The sequence below is a fragment of the Danio aesculapii genome, chromosome 24 (genome assembly GCF_903798145.1).
Source record: "Danio aesculapii chromosome 24, fDanAes4.1, whole genome shotgun sequence".
Classification (NCBI taxonomy): Eukaryota; Metazoa; Chordata; class Actinopteri; order Cypriniformes; family Danionidae; genus Danio; species Danio aesculapii.
The window spans coordinates 41,427,433-41,447,333 of NC_079458.1; the positions used below are offsets into that span (position 1 = coordinate 41,427,433).

Here is a 19,901-nt window from a genome sequence, read left to right on the forward strand (position 1 = left end):
AGTTACAATCAAATGTTAGTTATCATATATAAACACAGTTAACCTGCAGTTTTACAGCATATAGGGGATGTCTATGTTCAATGAAGTATATTTGCATATTTAAGTGGATGTGTTGTCCTCGAAGTCCTTTATGGTTGGCTTCATCTCTTCATCTCTTCTTATGTGTTGTCCTAGAAGTCCTCGATGGTTGGCATCGTCTCTTCACAGGTCTTGAATCACGATCAATGGCGCAGCACAATCTCTAGAGGCCTCGGGATGAGTATCCCCAGGTGGAAATAGAGAACAAAGAAAATAATTAGCGTAGCTGCTGTTCAGTGTATTTAAACGAGAGATATTAAATATCAATGTGAAAATGAAGTGCAATAAATGAAAATAAGAGATATATAAACAAACTTATAAAGCAAACACGTATTTCTAACAAAATGCCTGGTGCATTAAGACAGGAGGAGTGTATCCTACAGGTGGATTATCAAGCCCACTCACCTGCATGGAGCACACTCATGCATCATATCGTAATGGGATGCATGGTGTGTATGCTTTACTAAAAAGATAGGTCTTTAATCTAGTTTTGAACTGCGAGCGTGTGTCTGAGGCTCGGACATTATCCGGAAGGCTATTGCAGAGTTTAGGAGCCATAAATGAGATGGCTCGACCTCCTTTAGTAGACTTTGTTAAACGCTAAACATCTCTGCTGTGCTATTTGCATGTGTTGAAGATGTGCTGCATGTAAGAAGATGCAGGCATTTTTTAATGTGTTTCCATTGTGGGGATTTGCACAACATATGCTGTCAAACCCATGAGAATATTCTCTTAATCTGCTATTGTTTTGGTAATTGCATGCCTTTTCTTAAATCGCAGCATGTTAAGCTCTCTCAGGCACCATATAAAAGTCTCAAACCAAACTGTCAACAGCACAACTGGGATAAATCAAAGATTCCCTTCTGCATCAAAGTGTTGATTCAGATTCAGAAGCCGTGTTTTGTCAACACAGCACTCCATCATGATCTCTCAATTAGACGGTTTACGTTATGCTGGCTTTGGAAGCAGGCGTACAGAGAAGTGTTTATTCATGCCCCTGAAAGCCATGTGTGAACGGTGCGATAGAAGAGGAGCTAATGCATTATAGACAAGTGTTCACATCGACGGAAAGGACCACGCATTCATGTTTCCCCACGTTTGGATGTACTTCATTCAAAATGAATGGCGTGCACAGCATGAACTGCTGCAACCTCTTCACTTCAACCCCAGTACTGCCTCTATACACTCCTCCCCTGAGCCTTAACCTCTCACACATACACATACAAACACAGATGAAGTCAAAATTATTCACCCTCCTGTGAATTTCTTTTTCAAATATTTCCCAAATGATGTTTAACACATTCAGGATATTTTCAGAGTCGCTGGTTCGAGCCTCGGCTGGGTCAGTTGGCATTTCTGTGTGGAGTTTGCATGTTCTCCCCGTGTTGGCGTGGGTTTCCTACGGGTGCTCCGGTTTCTCTCACAAGTCTGAACACATGCGCTATAGGGGAATTGAATTAACTATATTGGCCGTAGTGTATGAGTGTGTGTGTGAATGGGTGTTTCCCAGTACTGGTTTATGGCTGGAAGGGCTTCCGCCACATACAAAACATATGCTGGAATAGTTGGCGGTTCATTCCACTGTGGAGACCTCTGAAACAGACTAAGCTGAAGGAAAATGAATGAATGCATACTGTAAAAATGTCCTTGCTCTGTTAAGCATCGCTGGGGAAATAGTTAAAAAGCGAACAAATTTGACTGGAGGGCGAATAATTTTGACTTCAGCTGTACATATTGCACATGCAAATGCACACATTGAGATCCCCACCCACCAGACGCACTCAGGCCCAGCTGGCCACGGCCTCATTTGCATACTCATCTGCATGTTTTGGCATGGCTCCACCCTACGGAGCTTTGATTGCGAGGGCTTTCATATCATCAGCGATGAGAACATTTCCTTGTGTGCAGGAGGAAGGCCAAAGTGCCGTCGTGCATCAGCTTTATATTCAACATGAAGTCAGAATTATACGCCCTCCTGTGAATATATTTTATTTAAAATATTTCCCAAATGATGTTGAACAGATTCAGGAATTTTGCACAGTATTTCCTATAATATTTTATCTTCTGGAGAAAGTCTTATTTGTTTTATTTCGGCTAGAATAAAAGCAGTTCTTAATTGACCCTATTTTAAGGTCAATATTATTAGCCCCCTTCAGTAATATTAGTTTTGAATTGGCTCCAGAACAAACCACTGTTATACAATGACTTGCCTAATTACCCTAACTTTACCATAATTACCCTAGTAAAGCCTTTAAATGTCACTTTAAGCTGAATACTAGTGTCTTGAAGAATATCTAGTCTAATATTATTTACTGTCATCATGACAAAGAGAAAAAAAATCAGTTATTAGAACTATTGTGTTAACAAATGTGTTGACATTAATCTTCTCTCTGTTAAACAGAAATTGGGGGGGGGGGGGGAATATACAGGGGGGCTAATAATTCTGACTTTAACTTCTCTGTGTGTGTGTGCACAGATTTAGCACTGGTTGTATATGCATGTGTGTGCGGTACGCCTCAGTTCTGGGGCGCAGCTGTTGCAGTCATGTTTTGGATGAGCGAACAGGCCACATTTCGAACACATCACAGGAGAGGATGCCTCCGAGTGACATCATCAGAGTGCATTGGGCTCTCTTGTGATGATGCCGCCATCCTGGCCAACTTATTAGAAAAGACTCTCCCCCATTATTTCACTTTTGTTATTATTGAAGTTTTATTTGATTTTAAGAAGGTCGCTGGTTTGAGTCCCGGCTGGGCCAGTTGGCATTTCTGTGTGGCGTTTGCATGGGTTTCATCTGGGTGCTCCGGTTTCCCCCACAGTCCAAACACATGCGCTATAGGGGAATTGATGATCTAAATGTATAAAAACTAAACAGAAATGTGAAACTCATTTGCCATTAATCTCAACAATAAATGAATTGCAGGTCAATTAAAGGGCTAATATGCTTCCGATGAGCAGTAACTCAGAAAACAAACTGAGCTATTTTTTTAGGAAATAGATTGGTCAGGACTTTACCTACTGTAAATAAAAATTAAGTAAATATAGGCTATATGTGGAAAAAATTAAGAAAAACAATAATAATATAATAATAATAATAATAATAATAATAATAATAATAATAATAACTCTGTATGAGATCCCACTTTATTGTGCGTTTTCCCTTTAAGAACCAATATCCAATTTGCATTTTGCATTACGCTCGTCTTTACATAACACAGCATGAGTTGGAAACAAATATCTCTCTATATTATAGTGAGTTGTATTAATTTGTTGTTGCATGCATTTGTGATATAGATGTAATTTCACATACATTCCAACCAAAATACATCGTTTGATAACACACACACCACCCCCTCCCAGTCAACAATAAATTATTGATAAGAAAACCAGTGCTATGATAAAGGTTGCAGACCCCTGGATTAGGGCATAGGGATGAGCCCTTATATTAGTGACTTTCAAGTTATATAACTTCCCATCAGTACACTGTACAAAATTGATTTGTGTTGATACAACATAAAGAAATTAAGTTAACCTATTAGTTTTTACAAATTGAAATGGATTGAACTTAAAACAATTAAGTTGTCCCCAAAAAACTCAAGAATTGTGTTGTTTCAACTCAATTTCAATAAGTAGTTTAAACTAACATAATTTTTCTTTTCCATCAGTTGTAGTCGAAGTTGCCAGTTTTGAGCACTTTGGTTTGGAATAGCACTTCAATACAGCTGCCATGATTGTTTTCACTCCAAAGTGCCCTTCGGAGGGCAATATATCTCATTTTGGAACGCTCCGAAAGCCTGATAGGCTTTCAACATCTACGCAGCCATTAATAAACTTCCTCCCGCTGTTTGTAAATAAAACCATCTGTGTGTGTGGTCATCCAGCCTTTATGCGCTGTGCGCGGTCCAAACCAACAGATGAAACGCGTGCTGCACATGGTCCAGTCCACCCTCGGGGTGTGTCCGTCAGGGTCTACCACACTAGCAGATTCTAGCAAGCATCACCATCTGAGATCCATAAACAGGTCCTGATGACAGTGCCAACAGGCAGATTGAAAATAAACTTGGTCGACTTCCAAACATCGAGTACCAACCACCTTAGCGCAGATCCTCTTTTCATCAGATCCCAGAACAGTCTGGCTAACATATATATCACAAATTACACCCAGAAACATCTTTAAAATCTGGTGAAGGCTTGAGAAACCCAACCCTGGTCATACATTTACTAACAAACAATCTAAAAATCAAAGCCCAAGATAAAAATGAGATGATTCTGTCCAGCGCTTAATTTGTAAATGAATAATTCCCAGAACAAAACCAGGAAATAGAAGTTACTGTGAATGACGTTCACCAAACAATTTCAGTTTTCCCGAACCTTGACGTCATTAAACGGTGACGTCGCAAAAAAGAGCATCACATGTCTGAACGGTCTTTAATTATTTTGTGCCATAAAATGTGTCAAATGAAAAAATAATAAAGAAATGAGCACACAGTTGCCTCTTCTGTTATGTTTTCTGTCTGACCCGAGATGGTCTCCCACTATTATATATATATATATATATATATATATATATATATATATATATATATATATATATATATATAAATTTCAAATTGTCTGCAAATTTCTAGGAATTACCACCACAAAACCAGCCATTTTATCACAAAAAATAATCGTGAAAAACTAGGGTGTCTGTTTAGGGATTGAAGACACAAAGGTGTAATTTTGTCAACCCAGGCTCATTCCGAAAACGTAGTCCCGAGGACGTTTCTGGACACTGCTAATTATGTAGCCGGAGGTACGTATGGCTGCATTTTGTTTTTTAAGCGAACGCTGCGGGGCGGTATGACGCCGTTCCTTTTAGCGCTCGCCGGCTGACCGCTTACCTTCATGTGGAGGGCTTTCCCGCCGCAACCAGTTTGTCCGGTTAGCTCGTCCTGTGCGTCGGCGGATTTGAGACGCAAGAGAGGAGCTGACCACGATGACGACGAGCGGGTTCGAGTCCGGGGAAGAGTGGTTCCAGAAATCAGGTAAGACTAAAACAGAATGCGAGAAATAAAGCGAAGAGGTTCAGAACAGGGTGAGAGTGTGGTAAAATCCGAAAACGTGGTAAAAAAAAAAAAAGAAAATCGGACCAGGGCTTTTCTTTTTCTGGACGGCTTTTGTAAATCGTTGGTTGGGTTTAGGGCGGGCGGGTCAATCGGTAAAATTGGTTGGGTTCGGGGAAGGAGGAGAGTGGGTCGGCCAGCTGATTGGCCGGTCGCCCAGTCAATCATTCAGCCAGTCGGACAGACAGATGTTCGTTCGACAGCGGCCTCTGGTGGGTTCACGCGAGAACAGTGCGGGCACGAACGGCACTCGCGGGAGACGTCCGAGAAGCCAAAAAGGCCACACAGCGGCCTCTCGCGGATTCGCGAAAACCAAAAACTGCAAAAATACGTACCTCCCAGGACGTATTTCGCGGTCTCCAGAAACGTCCTCGGGACTACGTTTTCGGAATGAGCCTGGGTGGAATTTTGTCCCATTCTTCCTGCAAAGAAGTCTTAAGTTGGGCAACTGTACGGGGTCTTCATTGTCGCATTTTGCGCTTCAAAATGTGCCACATTCTCTATTGAGGACAGGTCGGGACTGTCGGCAGGCCAGTCCAATACCTGTATCCTCTACCTCTGCAGCCAGGACTTTGTAATGTGTACAGAATGTGGTTTTGCTTTGTCTTATTGAAATATGCATGAGCGTCCCTGGAAAAGAAGGCAGCATACTGTGCTCCAAAATCTCTGTGTACGTTTCAGCATTAATGGTGCATCACAGGAGTGCAAGTTACCATTGCCAAGGGCACTGACAGAGCACCATACCGTGATAGATCCTGGCTTTTGGTCTTGTTGCTGGTAACAGGCTGGATGATTCTTTTCCTCTTTGGTCCTCGAGCACACGGCGTACATTTGTCCCAAAAACCACCTGAAATACTGCTTCATCTGACAACAGTACACGTTTGCACTGTGTGATGGTCCTTCCCAGATGCCTCCGAGCCCATAGATGTCGACGCTTCTGGACATATACCATAAGAACAGAAGACTTTAGCAGTTTTAAAACCTTGACATGACGGTAAACTGGTTTTCTTCCCATGTCTAGTCCTGGAATTTGTTGCTTTAGGAGCCCGGAGCTTACATTTGGACACACAGACAAGTGCTCTTTCCGTTCCCAAACTACAGAGGAAGTTCCCCACATCAGTACAAAGGCAGTGTTGTGAATGAAAACTCTGTTCTGGTGGTATTTCACGGGACATTAGGTCCATCTGTGACTAGTCCGAGATTGTCTCCCTGCTCCACGGGTGCTGATCGTAGATTACGGTATCACTGGCAGGTCACGAATCCCAAAGCGTTGGAGAAGGTATGACAGGCAACACACAGACAGAACTTGCATGTCTGATAATTTCCTTCAAACTCAACCTGTCTAAACGTAGCAAAGCGTGTAATATCTTATTATCAACGCTGGAAACCAAGCAAGACAGTTCGGAAAGATGAAGACCGATTGCAAGAGGGATGAAGCAGTAGGTCTGAATAATAAAGCAGATGAGAAACAAAAGGAAAAGGAGGGTAGAAATGAAGCTTGAGAGGCGAAAGCACTGGAGAGGTTTTAATTAGGTGTAGCTTGAGGAAAAGAGGCAGGAGAGTTAATGCACAAGGTCGGGCGGTGAAAGGAAGACGGAGAGAGAGAAACAAAGAGAACAAGAGGTATTTTATCTCTTCTGTCCACTTCATCCGTCTTTCCTGCACAGTGAATGTCTTTCCGTCTCTCTTTGTTCGGCCTCTTTATGGCCTGTGACCTCTTTAGGTTGTTGGTAAGAATGTTTCCCAGCTCACCGAGCCAAGAAGGTTGCTACATGTTTATCAGTCACTTGCTCTTATTCTCAGACTCATCCAGTCACAGCTAATCTAATCCTTCATAGACACATTCATTCAAGTCTATTGGTCCTAAACATCTCTCTTTATCTCCGTCCTCGTGTTTTATTGGCATGCCAAATAATAATGGCGCATTTGTTTGCCACGACAGTAAGCAATGCATCAGGGATTGGCTGCTTAGCAAGGCCCTGCTCTTAAAAACATGAAATGTACTTATATTTTCTACTTCTTTTCATTGCTTACACTAGACACAACGCACCTTGTCACTAGCTCTGGTTTACTCATGCACTCTCAGAAATAAAGGTACGTGATCTGTCACTGGGGTGGTACCTTTTCGAAAGGTACAAATTTGTACCTTAAAGGTCCATATTAATACCTCAAGGGTACATATTAGTACCTAAAAAGTACAAAAGTGTTCCCCCTAAAATTTTTAGGTACTTATATATACGTTTAAGGTACCAATATGGACCCTTCAAGTACAAATGTGTACTTTTTGAAAAGGTACCACTGCAGTGACAGCTCGCGTACCTTTATTCTGAGAGTGTGGGATGTTTTTTGCCTTGCACAAATGATTTGCTTAAATTCAATTATTTGTTTTTGTGCGGTAGATGCGTTTGAGAAGATTTACTATGTTTGCAGCATACTACATAAATCAATTCAGTATAATTTACTTCAATTTTAACTGACTTTGTTTGGAAATTACTTTTTCTTACTATTTTTGTCTTGTTTCTAGTCCGAATATCTACAAATTCTTAAATGAAGCAGCGTTTTCCAGACAAGCAAACATTATTGTCTTGTTTTCAGAAATAATTTGCCAAAATTAGGTGAGTTTTTCTTTATAATAGGCCAAATAATTGGCCAGTTTGCACTTTTGAATTGACTTTGTATGTTATTTACTTGTGCACACTAAATTTTTTTAATTAATTTCTAGTCCAAATATCTAAAAATTCTTGAATCAAGAAGGATTTTCCAGACAAGCACAAATTATTTTCTTGTTTTCAGAAATAATATGCCAAAATTAATTGAGTTTTTCCTTAAAACAAGCGAAATAATCCGCCAATGGGGTAATAAAAAGAATCTTGCTTGCTTAGACATAACATTATTTAGTGTAGTGTGAATTTAGCATTCATTGGTGAACCATTTGAAATTTCCCTCAGTCTAACACTGTCTTTGTCCCTTAACAGAGTATCCGTGCTCAGGAATGTTGGGAATGGTTTCAGGCCTGATCGCAGACTCTCAGATCACCGTATCATCCCACATCGAGCGTACCTGGGTTTCAGAAAACGCTCGTCTGCTGACCAGCCGTTCAGGATGGATGTTACTACCACAGTCGCAACCTTATGCGGACGAATGGCTGCAGATAGATCTGGCCGAAGAAAAACTAGTCAAAGGTTTAATCATCCAGGGAGGCAAACACCGGGATAACAAGGTGTTCATGAAGAAGTTTCGTCTGGGATACAGCAACAACGGATCAGATTGGAAATTGGTGATGGATGCTACCGGCAACAAGCCCAAGGTAAAATAAAGGGACATAAAGTGCATGAATTGTTGTGAATAAGTATCAGGTTGTACTGAACTGCTGCTCTCTTCGTTTCTAGGTAATTACTTGGAGAATATGGAGCTATAATGTACTTTTCCCAAAGCCCTCAGAAGGGATGGAGAAGAGATTAATAATAATTAAACTAGTGCTATAAGCACAATATTGGGGAGAAAAATAGAGAGAGTGATACGAGAAATGTAGAAACAAGCACAGATACATTATGTAGGAAATCAATTAGCTAGATCAACAGTCAATTATACAGGATAGATGCAAACAAATAGACCCTTTTTGTCTTGTTTCTTGTCTAAATATCTAAAAAGTCTCAAATCAGGAAGCATTTTCTAAAGAAGTAAAAAAATATTGTCTAAATCTGTCAAAATAAGTAAGTCTTTTTCTTAAAAGAAGCTAAAACAATCTGCCAATGTGATAAGCAATGTTATTGCTTGTATTTTGCACTGTCTGGAGCCAGCACCTAAGCTTTTCACTCATCACAGTACACGTGATGCTGAAGATGTGACAATAAAAGGGATTTCATTTGATTTGATAAGCAATATTATAAATTGTTATACAAGTAATGTTATAATATGTTATTTTAAAGCATAAGCAAGATTATTTTGCTTGCTTTAAGGAAAAAACACACTTAATTCTGACTTAATACTTCTGAAAACAAGACAATAACTTTTACTCTCTAGAAAACTCTTCTTGATTTCAGAATTGTAGATATTTGGACTTGAAATGAGACAAACATTTTAAGTAAGAAAGTCATTGTTTTGCAATGGAGTGATTGTGGTCACCATACATGAAACTGGAATATTAATGAAACATGAATTACATTTTTATCCCTCATTAGAATACTAGAGACCCCATAGAAACTCCTTTATATCTGTTCCTTAGCTTCAAGGACAAAAGTCGATGCATTATCTAAAAGTCGAGGGGCATTAATGTTCCTTCATGACTGCTTGTCTTGTTCTGAACCCTTATTTTCCTCTGGCAAGTGTCTTTTTCTTAGTCTGTCTCCTGTAAAACCTTGTGTCGTGCTTGTAAGACTTCAGAAGAACACTTTAGTGCATTTTGCTCTATGTAATACTCTGTATTAAAGGAAACGTTTGGATTTTACTGTGTCTATAAATCTGATCTTTAGTTGTATTTTCTACTGGATTCAGCGCAGGTGTTTAGCTGGTCATTCTAGCAGCTTTATTTTCTTTCTCTGAAACCAATCGAGTGTTTTCTTGGCTGTGTTTTGGATCGTTGTCTTGCAGAAATGTCCACCCTGGTGTCATGATCATCATCTGGTAATGGAGATGTTGCTGAAGCAGATAATATTCATTTACAGTGGTGACTTGCTGAATAATACTGAGAGATTTCAGCTGCTGTCTGGGCTTTCCATCCCTTTTTACAGCTTCCTTTCTTCATGTGTTCAATTCCTTTTTCCTGTGACATTTCATTTTATTACACACAACTTCATATCTTAAATAATTAGTGTTGTTTTCTTTGTATGTATGGATTAATTTGGGTTTTTCTTCTGTAGAAGCTTGTGTCTTGGTTGTAAGACTTCAAAAATGTGAAGTCAAAGGCGGATGCTTTTGTGCATCTTGCTGTCGTAGACCGCAGTGTTAGCCTGTAGCCCTTTCCTTTTTTGCGCCAGCTCAGCCGTGCAGTGTCAGAAGCTGAAGTCTTTCTTTTCTCTAGTGCTTTGTTGCATTAGAAATACAGCGGCGGCGCTTAAGTTAAGAAAGGTGCGAGCTGTGTGCCCTCGCACTTGTTCTCTTTCATTAAAGCTCTGTGCTTTGCTTTCCCTGTCAGACTTTGAGATACTCTTAATAAATCCTTCCCCTTTATCTTTTCCTTCTTTTTCTCTCTGCTTGACTGCTAACTACTGTCTCGGTCTCTGTCGCTGTTCTCTGCAGATTTTTGAGGGGAATTTGAACTATGACACCCCAGCATTGAGGAAAATGGAGCCTGTATTGACCCGCTTTGTAAGGATTTACCCAGACAGAGGCACTCCTGCTGGAATGGGACTCCGACTGGAACTTTTGGGATGTGAAATGGAAGGTAAGATGAAAACTGATTCACACACACACACGCACACACACACACACACACACCTATAACCACACACCTGGAGGAGGTAACGGTTACTCAGCTGTTATAAATCAGTTTAAATTTAGGTCAGAGTTTTATATTGCAACTGTAGTATAACATTTCTGTATGACATCCTGGAGTTTTTGTCTTGTTCATAGTCCAAATATCAAATTATTCTTAAATCAAGAAGCATTTTCTAGACTAACAACTAATATTGTCTTGTTTTCTTAAGAGTTTTCCTTTAAAACAAGCAATTATAAGTTTCAGTGGCTGTTTGTGATCATTAGCTGTTTATCAATGCAAATAACACAGAGAACGGACTCACATTATTTACAATATATATGTCTTATCAATATATATATATATCAATATATATAACATGCACAAAACCCTTACAAAATTCAACAATATAAATTAAACAGATTTTATTATTAATTTCTACAAATAAACACCCTTAATGTGATCATGCCTTTATTAAGATCGTCACATGAATGTAACTCCAGAGATAAATAAGTTAAATCTCTAAACATTAGCAGTAAATAGTTATATAAACGCTCCTTTATTTAGCCGCAATGACTTATGGGACTTCTAGAGCTAATTCTGTGGGTAAAGTCTGCTTTTGATGTACCCTCAATATCAAGAATGCATCAGGGTTCTTTCACGTGTACTTCGTTCTTGCGGTCTTAAGTTTTGGAAATGAGGTGGTTGACGTTTATCTTACATGAGAACACAAGATTCCCATTGTCTTGCTGAAATGTTTACCCTGGTGTCATCATCATCTGGTAATGTAGGTGTTGCTGAAGCAGATAATATCCATTTACACTTGACGAGTTGTTGAATAATAGTAAGAGATTTCAGCTGCTGTCTGGGCGTTCCATACCTTTTTACACCTTCCTTCCTTCATGTCTTCATTGCTTTTTCCCTGGGCTGTTTTGTTTTATTACACATAACTTGATTTCAATATTATTTAGTTTGTATGGATGGATTACTTCAGTTGTTACTGACATCTGGTGAAAATTTTAAGTCAACAGCACTCTAATAAATATGATTTCCGAGAAAAAATGGTGACATATTCAATACTTATTTTACTCACTGATTAAATTCAATTCAAGTTTACCTGTGTAGCACTTTTCACAATAATAATGATAATAATTCCTTGCATTATTATAGTGCTTGTTTTAGACACTCAAATCGCTTTACACGTTGTGGGGAATCTCTTTATAAACAATCATTCCAAAGCAGCTTCACAAAACATGCACATCATTACATCGCAGTCAATAATGCATCATCTGAGTGCACTCAAAAGACATATTGTCTAAACCAAGTGAACAAAAGACAAACAAAATCCTAGACATCTGATCTTGAAAGCGAGTTTGAAGTGTGTGGTCTTATTAGTACAGATGCTTTTTTATTTAATTTGGACTTATCCACTGTAGAGAGCAGGACAGGGTACGGCTTAGCTTTCTGAGAGATTTTAGCTGCTGTCTGGGCTTTCCATGCTTTTTGACACCTTCCTTCCTTCATGTGTTCAATGCTTTTTTCCCTGTCGTTTTAGTTAATTACACATAACTTCATTTCAATATTAATTAGTATTGTTTTCTTTGTATGGATGGATTGCTTTGGTTGTTCCTGACATGGTGAATATTTTATGTCAACAGCATCTTTAGAAATATGTTTTCTGAGAAAAATGGTGACATTCAATTCTCATTTTACCTGTTAATTCAATTCAATTCAAGTTTACTTGTTAAGCGCCTTTCACAATAATTATAATTCCCAAGCAGCTTCACAAAAGGTGCACATCATTACATCGCAGTCAATAATGCATCATCTGAGTGCGCTCAAAAGACATATTGTGTAAACCGAGTGAACAAAAGACAAACAAAATCCTAAACGTCTGATCTTAAAAGCGAGTTTGAAGTGTGTGGTCTTATTAGGACAGATGTTTTTATTATTGGATTTGGACTTATCCACTGTAGAGAGCAGGATAAGGTACAGCTTAGCTTTCTGAGAGATTTCAGCTGCTGTCTGGGCTTACCGTGCCATTTAATACCTTCCTTTCTTCATGTGTTCAATGCTAATACTCTGTCATTTAGTTAATTACACATAACTCTGGTGGAAATTTCATGTCAACAGCACCATAAGAAATATGTTTTTAGAGAAAAAGTCATATTAAATACTTAATTTAGCTGAATAATTAAATGCAATTCAAGTTTACTTATAAAGAGCTTTTCACAATAATCATAAATCCAAAGCAGCTTCACAAAAGATGCACATCATTACATTGCAGTCAATATTGTATCGTCTGACTGCATAAAGACAGACAAAATGACAGACGTTTGATCCTAAAAGCGAGTTTGAAGTGTGTGGTCTTATTAGTACAGATGCTTTTTTTATTGAATTTGGACTTATCCACTCCAGAGAGCAGGATAGGGTACGGCTTAGCTTTCTTCATAATTACTTGTCCCATCAAAGGATGTCTCCTACACAGAAACGCAGGGACACTCCTAAATAACAGCTGGAGATAATCTTTGGTCCACCTGCCTTGAAGGATTACGGAAAGGTCCTTGATGTCTTCCCCTCTGTCTTTATTCTGAATTAGTTTAGCTCTGATGGTGTGTGTGTGTGTGTGTGTGTGTTTTCTGTTGAGGCAGCGTTAAGTGGATTTACATATTGGATTTCTGAGAGACTGTGAGACTTGCTTGTGTAAGCCACAGCATCCCATCGGGAGCTTTAGTCGGATGATAATGCTTGTTTTCACTTTTAATGCCAGCAAACGCACATGCAGTCCAACACTTGGTATACACCACCAGTCAAACGTTTGAGCAGATTTTTTTAATGCTTTAAAAGAAGGCAACTCTGCTCAACAAGGCTGCATTTATTTGATCCAAAATACAGTTACATTGTGAAATATTAGTATAATTTTAAATACAATAGTTATTTAATTGAATGTAGTTTCAAATTTTATTTATTTCTGTGATTCAAAGCTGAATTTTCATCATCATTACTCTGGTGCCACATGATCTGTTCAATTATGATCAGTTATTATTGGGACAAAATGATCAATAGTGAATCTTACAATTATCAGTGCTGGAAAAAAATAGTATCATGTAAACTGTGATACATTTAACTTTTAGGATTCATTGATAAAAAAGAAAATCTCAAAATAACAGGTTTTATTTTTTGCATTATTTTATTTTTATTTTATTACATTATAAATGTGTGTTTACTTTTAGCAAAATACAATTTGTTGTGATGAACAAAAAATACAAATACATGGTACTTTTGAATGATATTGCATCTGTTTCCCACATTGACAACAATAATAATAATAATAATAATAATAATAATAATAATAATAATAATAATAATAATAATAATAATAATAATAATAATAATATGATGATGATGATTATGATGATGATGATGATGATGATGATGATAATAATAATAATAATAATAATAATAATAATAATAAAAAAAAAATAACAATAACAATAATAATAATACATTTTTCTTTATAAGCAGGTAATAATTATTATGTGACAGTGAAGTATAATCATACTTAAAATTCAGTTTTAGACCACAAGAATTAATTAAAATTTAAACTACATTCAATAAAAACAGTTTATTTAATATTGCTTTAATATTTCACATTTTCACAATTTTTACTGCATTTTTTAAAACTTATTTATAATTAACATTTAAAACATACACTGCAACAAAACAATTCTTAGAGTTTTTGTCTCGTTTCTAGTCCAAATATCTAAATATTCCTAAATCAAGATACATTTTTAAGACAAGCTAAACAACATTGCCTTGTTTTCAGTTATAATGAGTAAAAATTAAGTGAGTTTTTCCCTTAAAACAAGCAAAATAATCTGCCAATTGGGTAAGCAAAATAGACTTATATCAAATCAAAAACAAGATTATTTTTCTTACACTGTTTGCGTATTATTTAGCTTGTTTTAAAGAATATTTCACTCATCTTTGACTCATTATTTCTGAAAACAAAACAATATTTTTGATTTAAGAATATTCAGATATTTGGACTAGTAACAAGACAAAACAAGCAGTTTTTGCACTGTACAGATTCCCAACTTTTGACTGGTAGTGTATAAAATCACCCCCGTACAAACACATACACACTCCTAACAGCAGGGTGCCGAGTCCTAGCAGGGGTGTGTGACCAACAATGCTGTCCAAGCCACCACAATGACCTCTGCATGACCCTTCGGCTTTAGAGACTCTCTTAAAAATGCCCTCAGATCACCCACACAACTTCCACTCCAGCTCCCGTTTCCCCCTCTCCCTCCCTGCTCATTTTTTCCCCCTAATTCTATCTCGGGAAAACCCTGCAGGCTTAAGGTCGGCTCATTACAAGCTGAGAGTAAACACAGGGCTTTAGGCAGATGTAGGCAAAGGCCACATCCAAAGGGGGCACGGGCGGCCATAATGAGAGGACACAACCATCTGTACGGGCCCAGGGTGGAGCGTAAAATCCAAAACCCCAGCACCCAGAGTCACGCACAGGCCTGCATCAAATGCTCACACACTTGGAAAGACGACAGATTGAACATAATCGTTAAGATGATTTGTAGATGACAAACAACGACAAAAAAAAGCTATGGTTTTTGGACGTTCAGTAATCACCTACTTTAAAAATTGGACTGTGCCATGATTCTGTCGTGTGCATGTAAGGGGTGTCAAAATTAATTGTTTCTTCAATGCATTGTGTTGTATATGTCTGTATCAGTTAGTTATATAGTAATAGATCATGACTATAGGCACACAGATTTCCACAGAGCTTTTTTTTTAGCCCATCACTGAGTTCATTTATTTAATTACTTATGTAAATGTGTGTAAATGTATATATTTATTCAGTTTTTATGTTAATTTCAGTAATATGTTTGACTAATATGCAAATGTTTTACATGATTTATTTGCAATACAGTTTGTAAAGTAATATCTGTCTGTCTTTTAGTAGATAGATGTAAAATATGAGAGATTTGCTTTGTTTACCAAGTGGATCTAATTAAATTTACATTATAAACCTCAAATAACAGTTTAAAGTTATGTTTTATTTTATGTTTTAAACGTGCCATTAAATTAAAATAGCGTTTTAAGATGTATGTTCATTTTTAGGATATCTATAGTCTAGTCTAAACAGTGACCAAATTCACTTTAGGAGATACAAAACTGATATAAGCAGGTAAAGCTTGTAGTAAATGGATCAACATTTTTAATCACATCACCTCAGACTTCAGTTTCTCATTAAATCTTCTGACCAATCAAATGCTCTCTAGTGTCTGACATCATCAAATCTTCTGACCAATCAAATGCTCTCTAGTGTCTGACATGCCCCACCCCCTTCTTCTCATTGGCTGTTCATTTGATGCGCTTGAGCTCAACCACTCTCACTGGCAGAGTGGTGATAAAAAAACACTATTGGCCTTTTTTAAAGGGAGGGGCTACACTACGTCCCACCCTCTCTTTGTGTTTGGGTTAAGATTACGTCAAACATCGAATAAACATGGACATTTCATGGGACTTTTAAGTTTATAGTTACTGTACTCCCAAAAACATTCCAAAACTCACAGATTTTTATATATATACATGATATAAATACACCCCTTGTAAATCTGTCTAATATCCTAATCTCTATTTGTGTGTGCAGTGCCTACAGTGCCGCCTACTACTCCCGCTTCCTCCACCACACCATCAGACGAGTGTGATGACGACCAGGCCAACTGCCATAGTGGAACAGGTGATGACTACGACCAGACAGGTGCTAACACCCGCCTGCAGAGACTGCACACTTACCTGCTGCATCTTTTGCATTGCTAATCCCACTAGACCAGCGGTTCTCAATCCCGGTGCTCACGCTCCACTGCTCTGCACATTTCACATGTTTCTCTCTGATGTTTGCTCTAATTCGATCAAAAGTGCTCTGTAAAGTGGATATCCCACCATGATTTTAGTTTAAAAGCAGCAGATGTGTTTCATTTATTTTATGGCATTTTAATAGAGTTTATATGTAATTTTATATTTTATTCAGGATTTATCAGACATTTTTCTTAATAAAATGCCATGACTTTTCCAAGACTTTCAAATATTCTTGACATAGCGTTTCATGTAATATCTAAATATATTTACATATTAAATAAGAAGAAACACAAATTTATTACAGCATAAAGTAAAATATATGACAATCTGTCATTTATAATACAACATTAATGTATTTATAATGCTTGCACAACACTATCAGTCCTTTAGGGAGAGGGAGAGAATCATTTAGGGTGGGGTTATCAGTTATTTAGGGAGAGACTATCAGTCCTTTTGGGGCGAGGCTATCATTAACTCAGGGAGGAGCTATTGGTAATTTAAGGCGGGGCTATCAATAATTTGGGTAGTGGCTATCAGTCCTTTAGGGCGGGGATATCAGTTATTTAGGGAGGGGCTATCAGTCATTTAGAGTGGCGCTATCAGTAATGTAGGCGGGGCTATCAATAATTTGGGTAGAGGCTATCAGTCCTTTAAGGCGGGGATATCAGTTATTTAGGGAGGGGCTATCAGTTATTTAGAGTGGCGCTATCAGTAATTTAGGAGGGGCCATCAATAATTTGGGTAGAGGCTATCAGTCCTTTAGGGCGGGGATATCAGTTATTTAGGGAGGGGCTGTCAGTCATTTAGAGTGGCACTATCAGTAATTTAGGCGGGGCCATTTGTCCTTTAGGGCGGAGCTATCAGTCTTTTAGGGTGGGGTTATCTCTATGTCTCGTTTCTACTCTGCCTTGATCCATTCGTCAATCTTCCAATGATCAGTTGCATGTAGATCACAATATGGGAACAAAGGACAATCTTAACTTCCATTCCATGGTGACTTTAAATGAAACAGACGTGAAATATGCAGTGGTGGGGTGCGAGACCAGGATTGAGAAACACTGCACTAGACTATTTGTCCTTCTTGCTTCTGCAAATAAATCTTCTCTTTTTGGAAATACTTCTACACTAACCTCTACAGACCCTAATCATCTGCTCCTCCATAACCACACTACCATACTACTCCTACTAGAACTGAAGTGTACTGTGCATGGTATGCAAATTCTCTATATGCATCTAATATTGAAATAACCTCCTACATTTGCCAAATGCGCTCCACTTGACCTTCCATTTCATTATAAAAGCCAGACAGTGATGAATGAATGGCAAGGCGTATCAAACTTCCACTTTGTGACTTCGGGGACTGCCAAAAGTTAGGATCATTTCAGACAAAATTGGATTAAAAATGCAAATTCACTCAATTTATTTCTGAGTTGTCTCACTAATGTAAAACTGCAGTGTAGCAAGGTCAAACCACAACAATGTAGCATGCTTTACTTTATGTTCATATATGATTGAATACTACATGGCGACATGGTGACTCAGTGGTTAGCACTGTCACCTCACAGCAAGAAGGTTGCTGGTTCGAGTCCCGACTGAGTCAGTTGGATTTCTGTGTGGAGTTTGCATGTTCTCCCAGTGTTGGCGTGGGTTTCCTCCGAGTGCTCCGGTTTCCCTCACAGTCACACATGCGCTATAGGGGAATTGATCAACTAAATTGTCCGTAGTGTGTGTGTGTGTGAATGTGAGTGTGTATTGGTGTTTCCCAGTACTGGGTTGTGGCCGGAAGTACATCAGCTGCATAAAACATATGCTGGAATAGTTGGCGGTTCATTCCGCTGTGGCGTCCCCTGATAAATAAGTGAATAAGCTGAAGGAAAATGAATGCATGAGTATTGTATAGTATGTAGCATGCAGCATGTTATTAAGATTCGTTCCATTTCATAATCACACAGTTTCTCATTAAAAAAACAACAACAACAGTATGTCCACCTCAGTAGACACTTCAGCGGTGTTTGTGTTTGATTAGTAAACCTTCTCCTGCTTTCCAGCTTCTTATACTAACACTACACTTAACATTCTGCCTCTAATCTCCTCTGTGTTCACTTCAGTGCAGTCTCACAGAGTGTGTGTTGCACAGAATTACACTCCTCTCTGTTAAAGGCTAAAAGCAAAGGTTCCACATGGACGGAAGTGTATTTGCATGTCTCATCTGGGCAAAGCTCGTTTTAAAAATGCCAATGCAAAGAGGGGAATTAGCACAGTCAGATCCATACCTCCTGATTATACCCAAACAGAAAATGACTCTTCAGCTATTTATGTTTATCTTTATACTATAGGTGGAACCACTGCTACAGAGACGACCGTGGAGATGAGCACCGTTCCAGGAGAGAAAAGTATGGAGTTTATAGTACTTTCTATAATGTCTTTAATAATCAGCTAATGCACTCTTTCTTACATTAGCTCCGTTCTTTGATTACAGTTCAGAGACTATTAGTGAGTGAGCCTATCATAGCTCATTTACCTGGATTGTCTAAAACTTACATTACAAATATACACTTACCGGCCACTTTATTAGGTACACCTGTCCAACTGCTCGTTAATGCACATGTATAATCAGCCAATCACATGGCAGTAACTCAATGCATTTAGGCATGTAGACATGGTCACAACGATCTGCTGCAGCGAGCATCAGAATGGGGAAGAAAGGGGAACGTGGCATGGTTGTTGGTGCCAGATGGGCTGCTCTGAGTGTTTCAGAAACTGCTGATCTACTGGGATTTTCACGCACAACCATCTCTAGGGTTTACAGAGAATGGTCCGACAAAGAGGAAATATCCAGTGAGCAGCAGTTCTGTGGGCGCAAATGCCTTGTTGATGCCAGAGGTCAGAGGAGAATGGCCAGACTGGTTCCAGCTGATAAAAAGGCAACAGTAATTCAAATAAGCACTCGTTACAACCGAGGTCTGCAGAAGAGCATCTCTGAACACACAACACGTCCAACCTTGAGGTGGATGGGCTACAGCAGCAGAAGACCACACCGGGTGCCGCTCCTGTCAGCTAAGAACAGGAAACTGAGGCTACAATTCACACAGGCTCACCAAAACTGGACAATAGAAGATTGGAGAAACGTTGCCTGGTCTGATGAGTCTCCATTTCTGCTGCCACATTCAGATGCTCGGCTCATAATTTGGCCTCAACAACATGAAAGCATGGATCCATCCTGCCTTGTATCAGCGGTTCAGGCTAGTGGTGGTGGTGTAATGGTGTGGGGGAGATTTTCTTGGCACACTTTGGGTCCATTAGTACCAATTGAGCATGGTGTCAACACCACAGCCTACCTGAGTATTGTTGCTAACCATGTCCATCCCTTTATGAGCACAGTGTCTCCATCTTCTGATGGCTACTTCCAGCAGGATAACGCT

General features: G+C 38.7%; 1 protein-coding gene across 2 annotated transcripts in view; it reads left to right on the forward strand.

Annotated features, from left to right (window-relative positions):
- The window catches only part of nrp1a (neuropilin 1a), a 142,608-nt gene that overhangs the window by 112,061 nt on the left and 10,646 nt on the right, over positions 1-19,901 (forward strand). The window contains exons 9-12 of one of the 2 annotated variants that reach the window (XM_056450351.1): positions 8,159-8,490; positions 10,422-10,566; positions 16,271-16,381; positions 18,816-18,872. In XM_056450351.1, coding sequence (XP_056306326.1) covers positions 8,159-8,490; positions 10,422-10,566; positions 16,271-16,381; positions 18,816-18,872 — 645 coding nt within the window. The remainder of the gene's footprint in view (positions 1-8,158; positions 8,491-10,421; positions 10,567-16,270; positions 16,382-18,815; positions 18,873-19,901) is intronic. The other variant, XM_056450352.1, reaches the window with a different exon arrangement.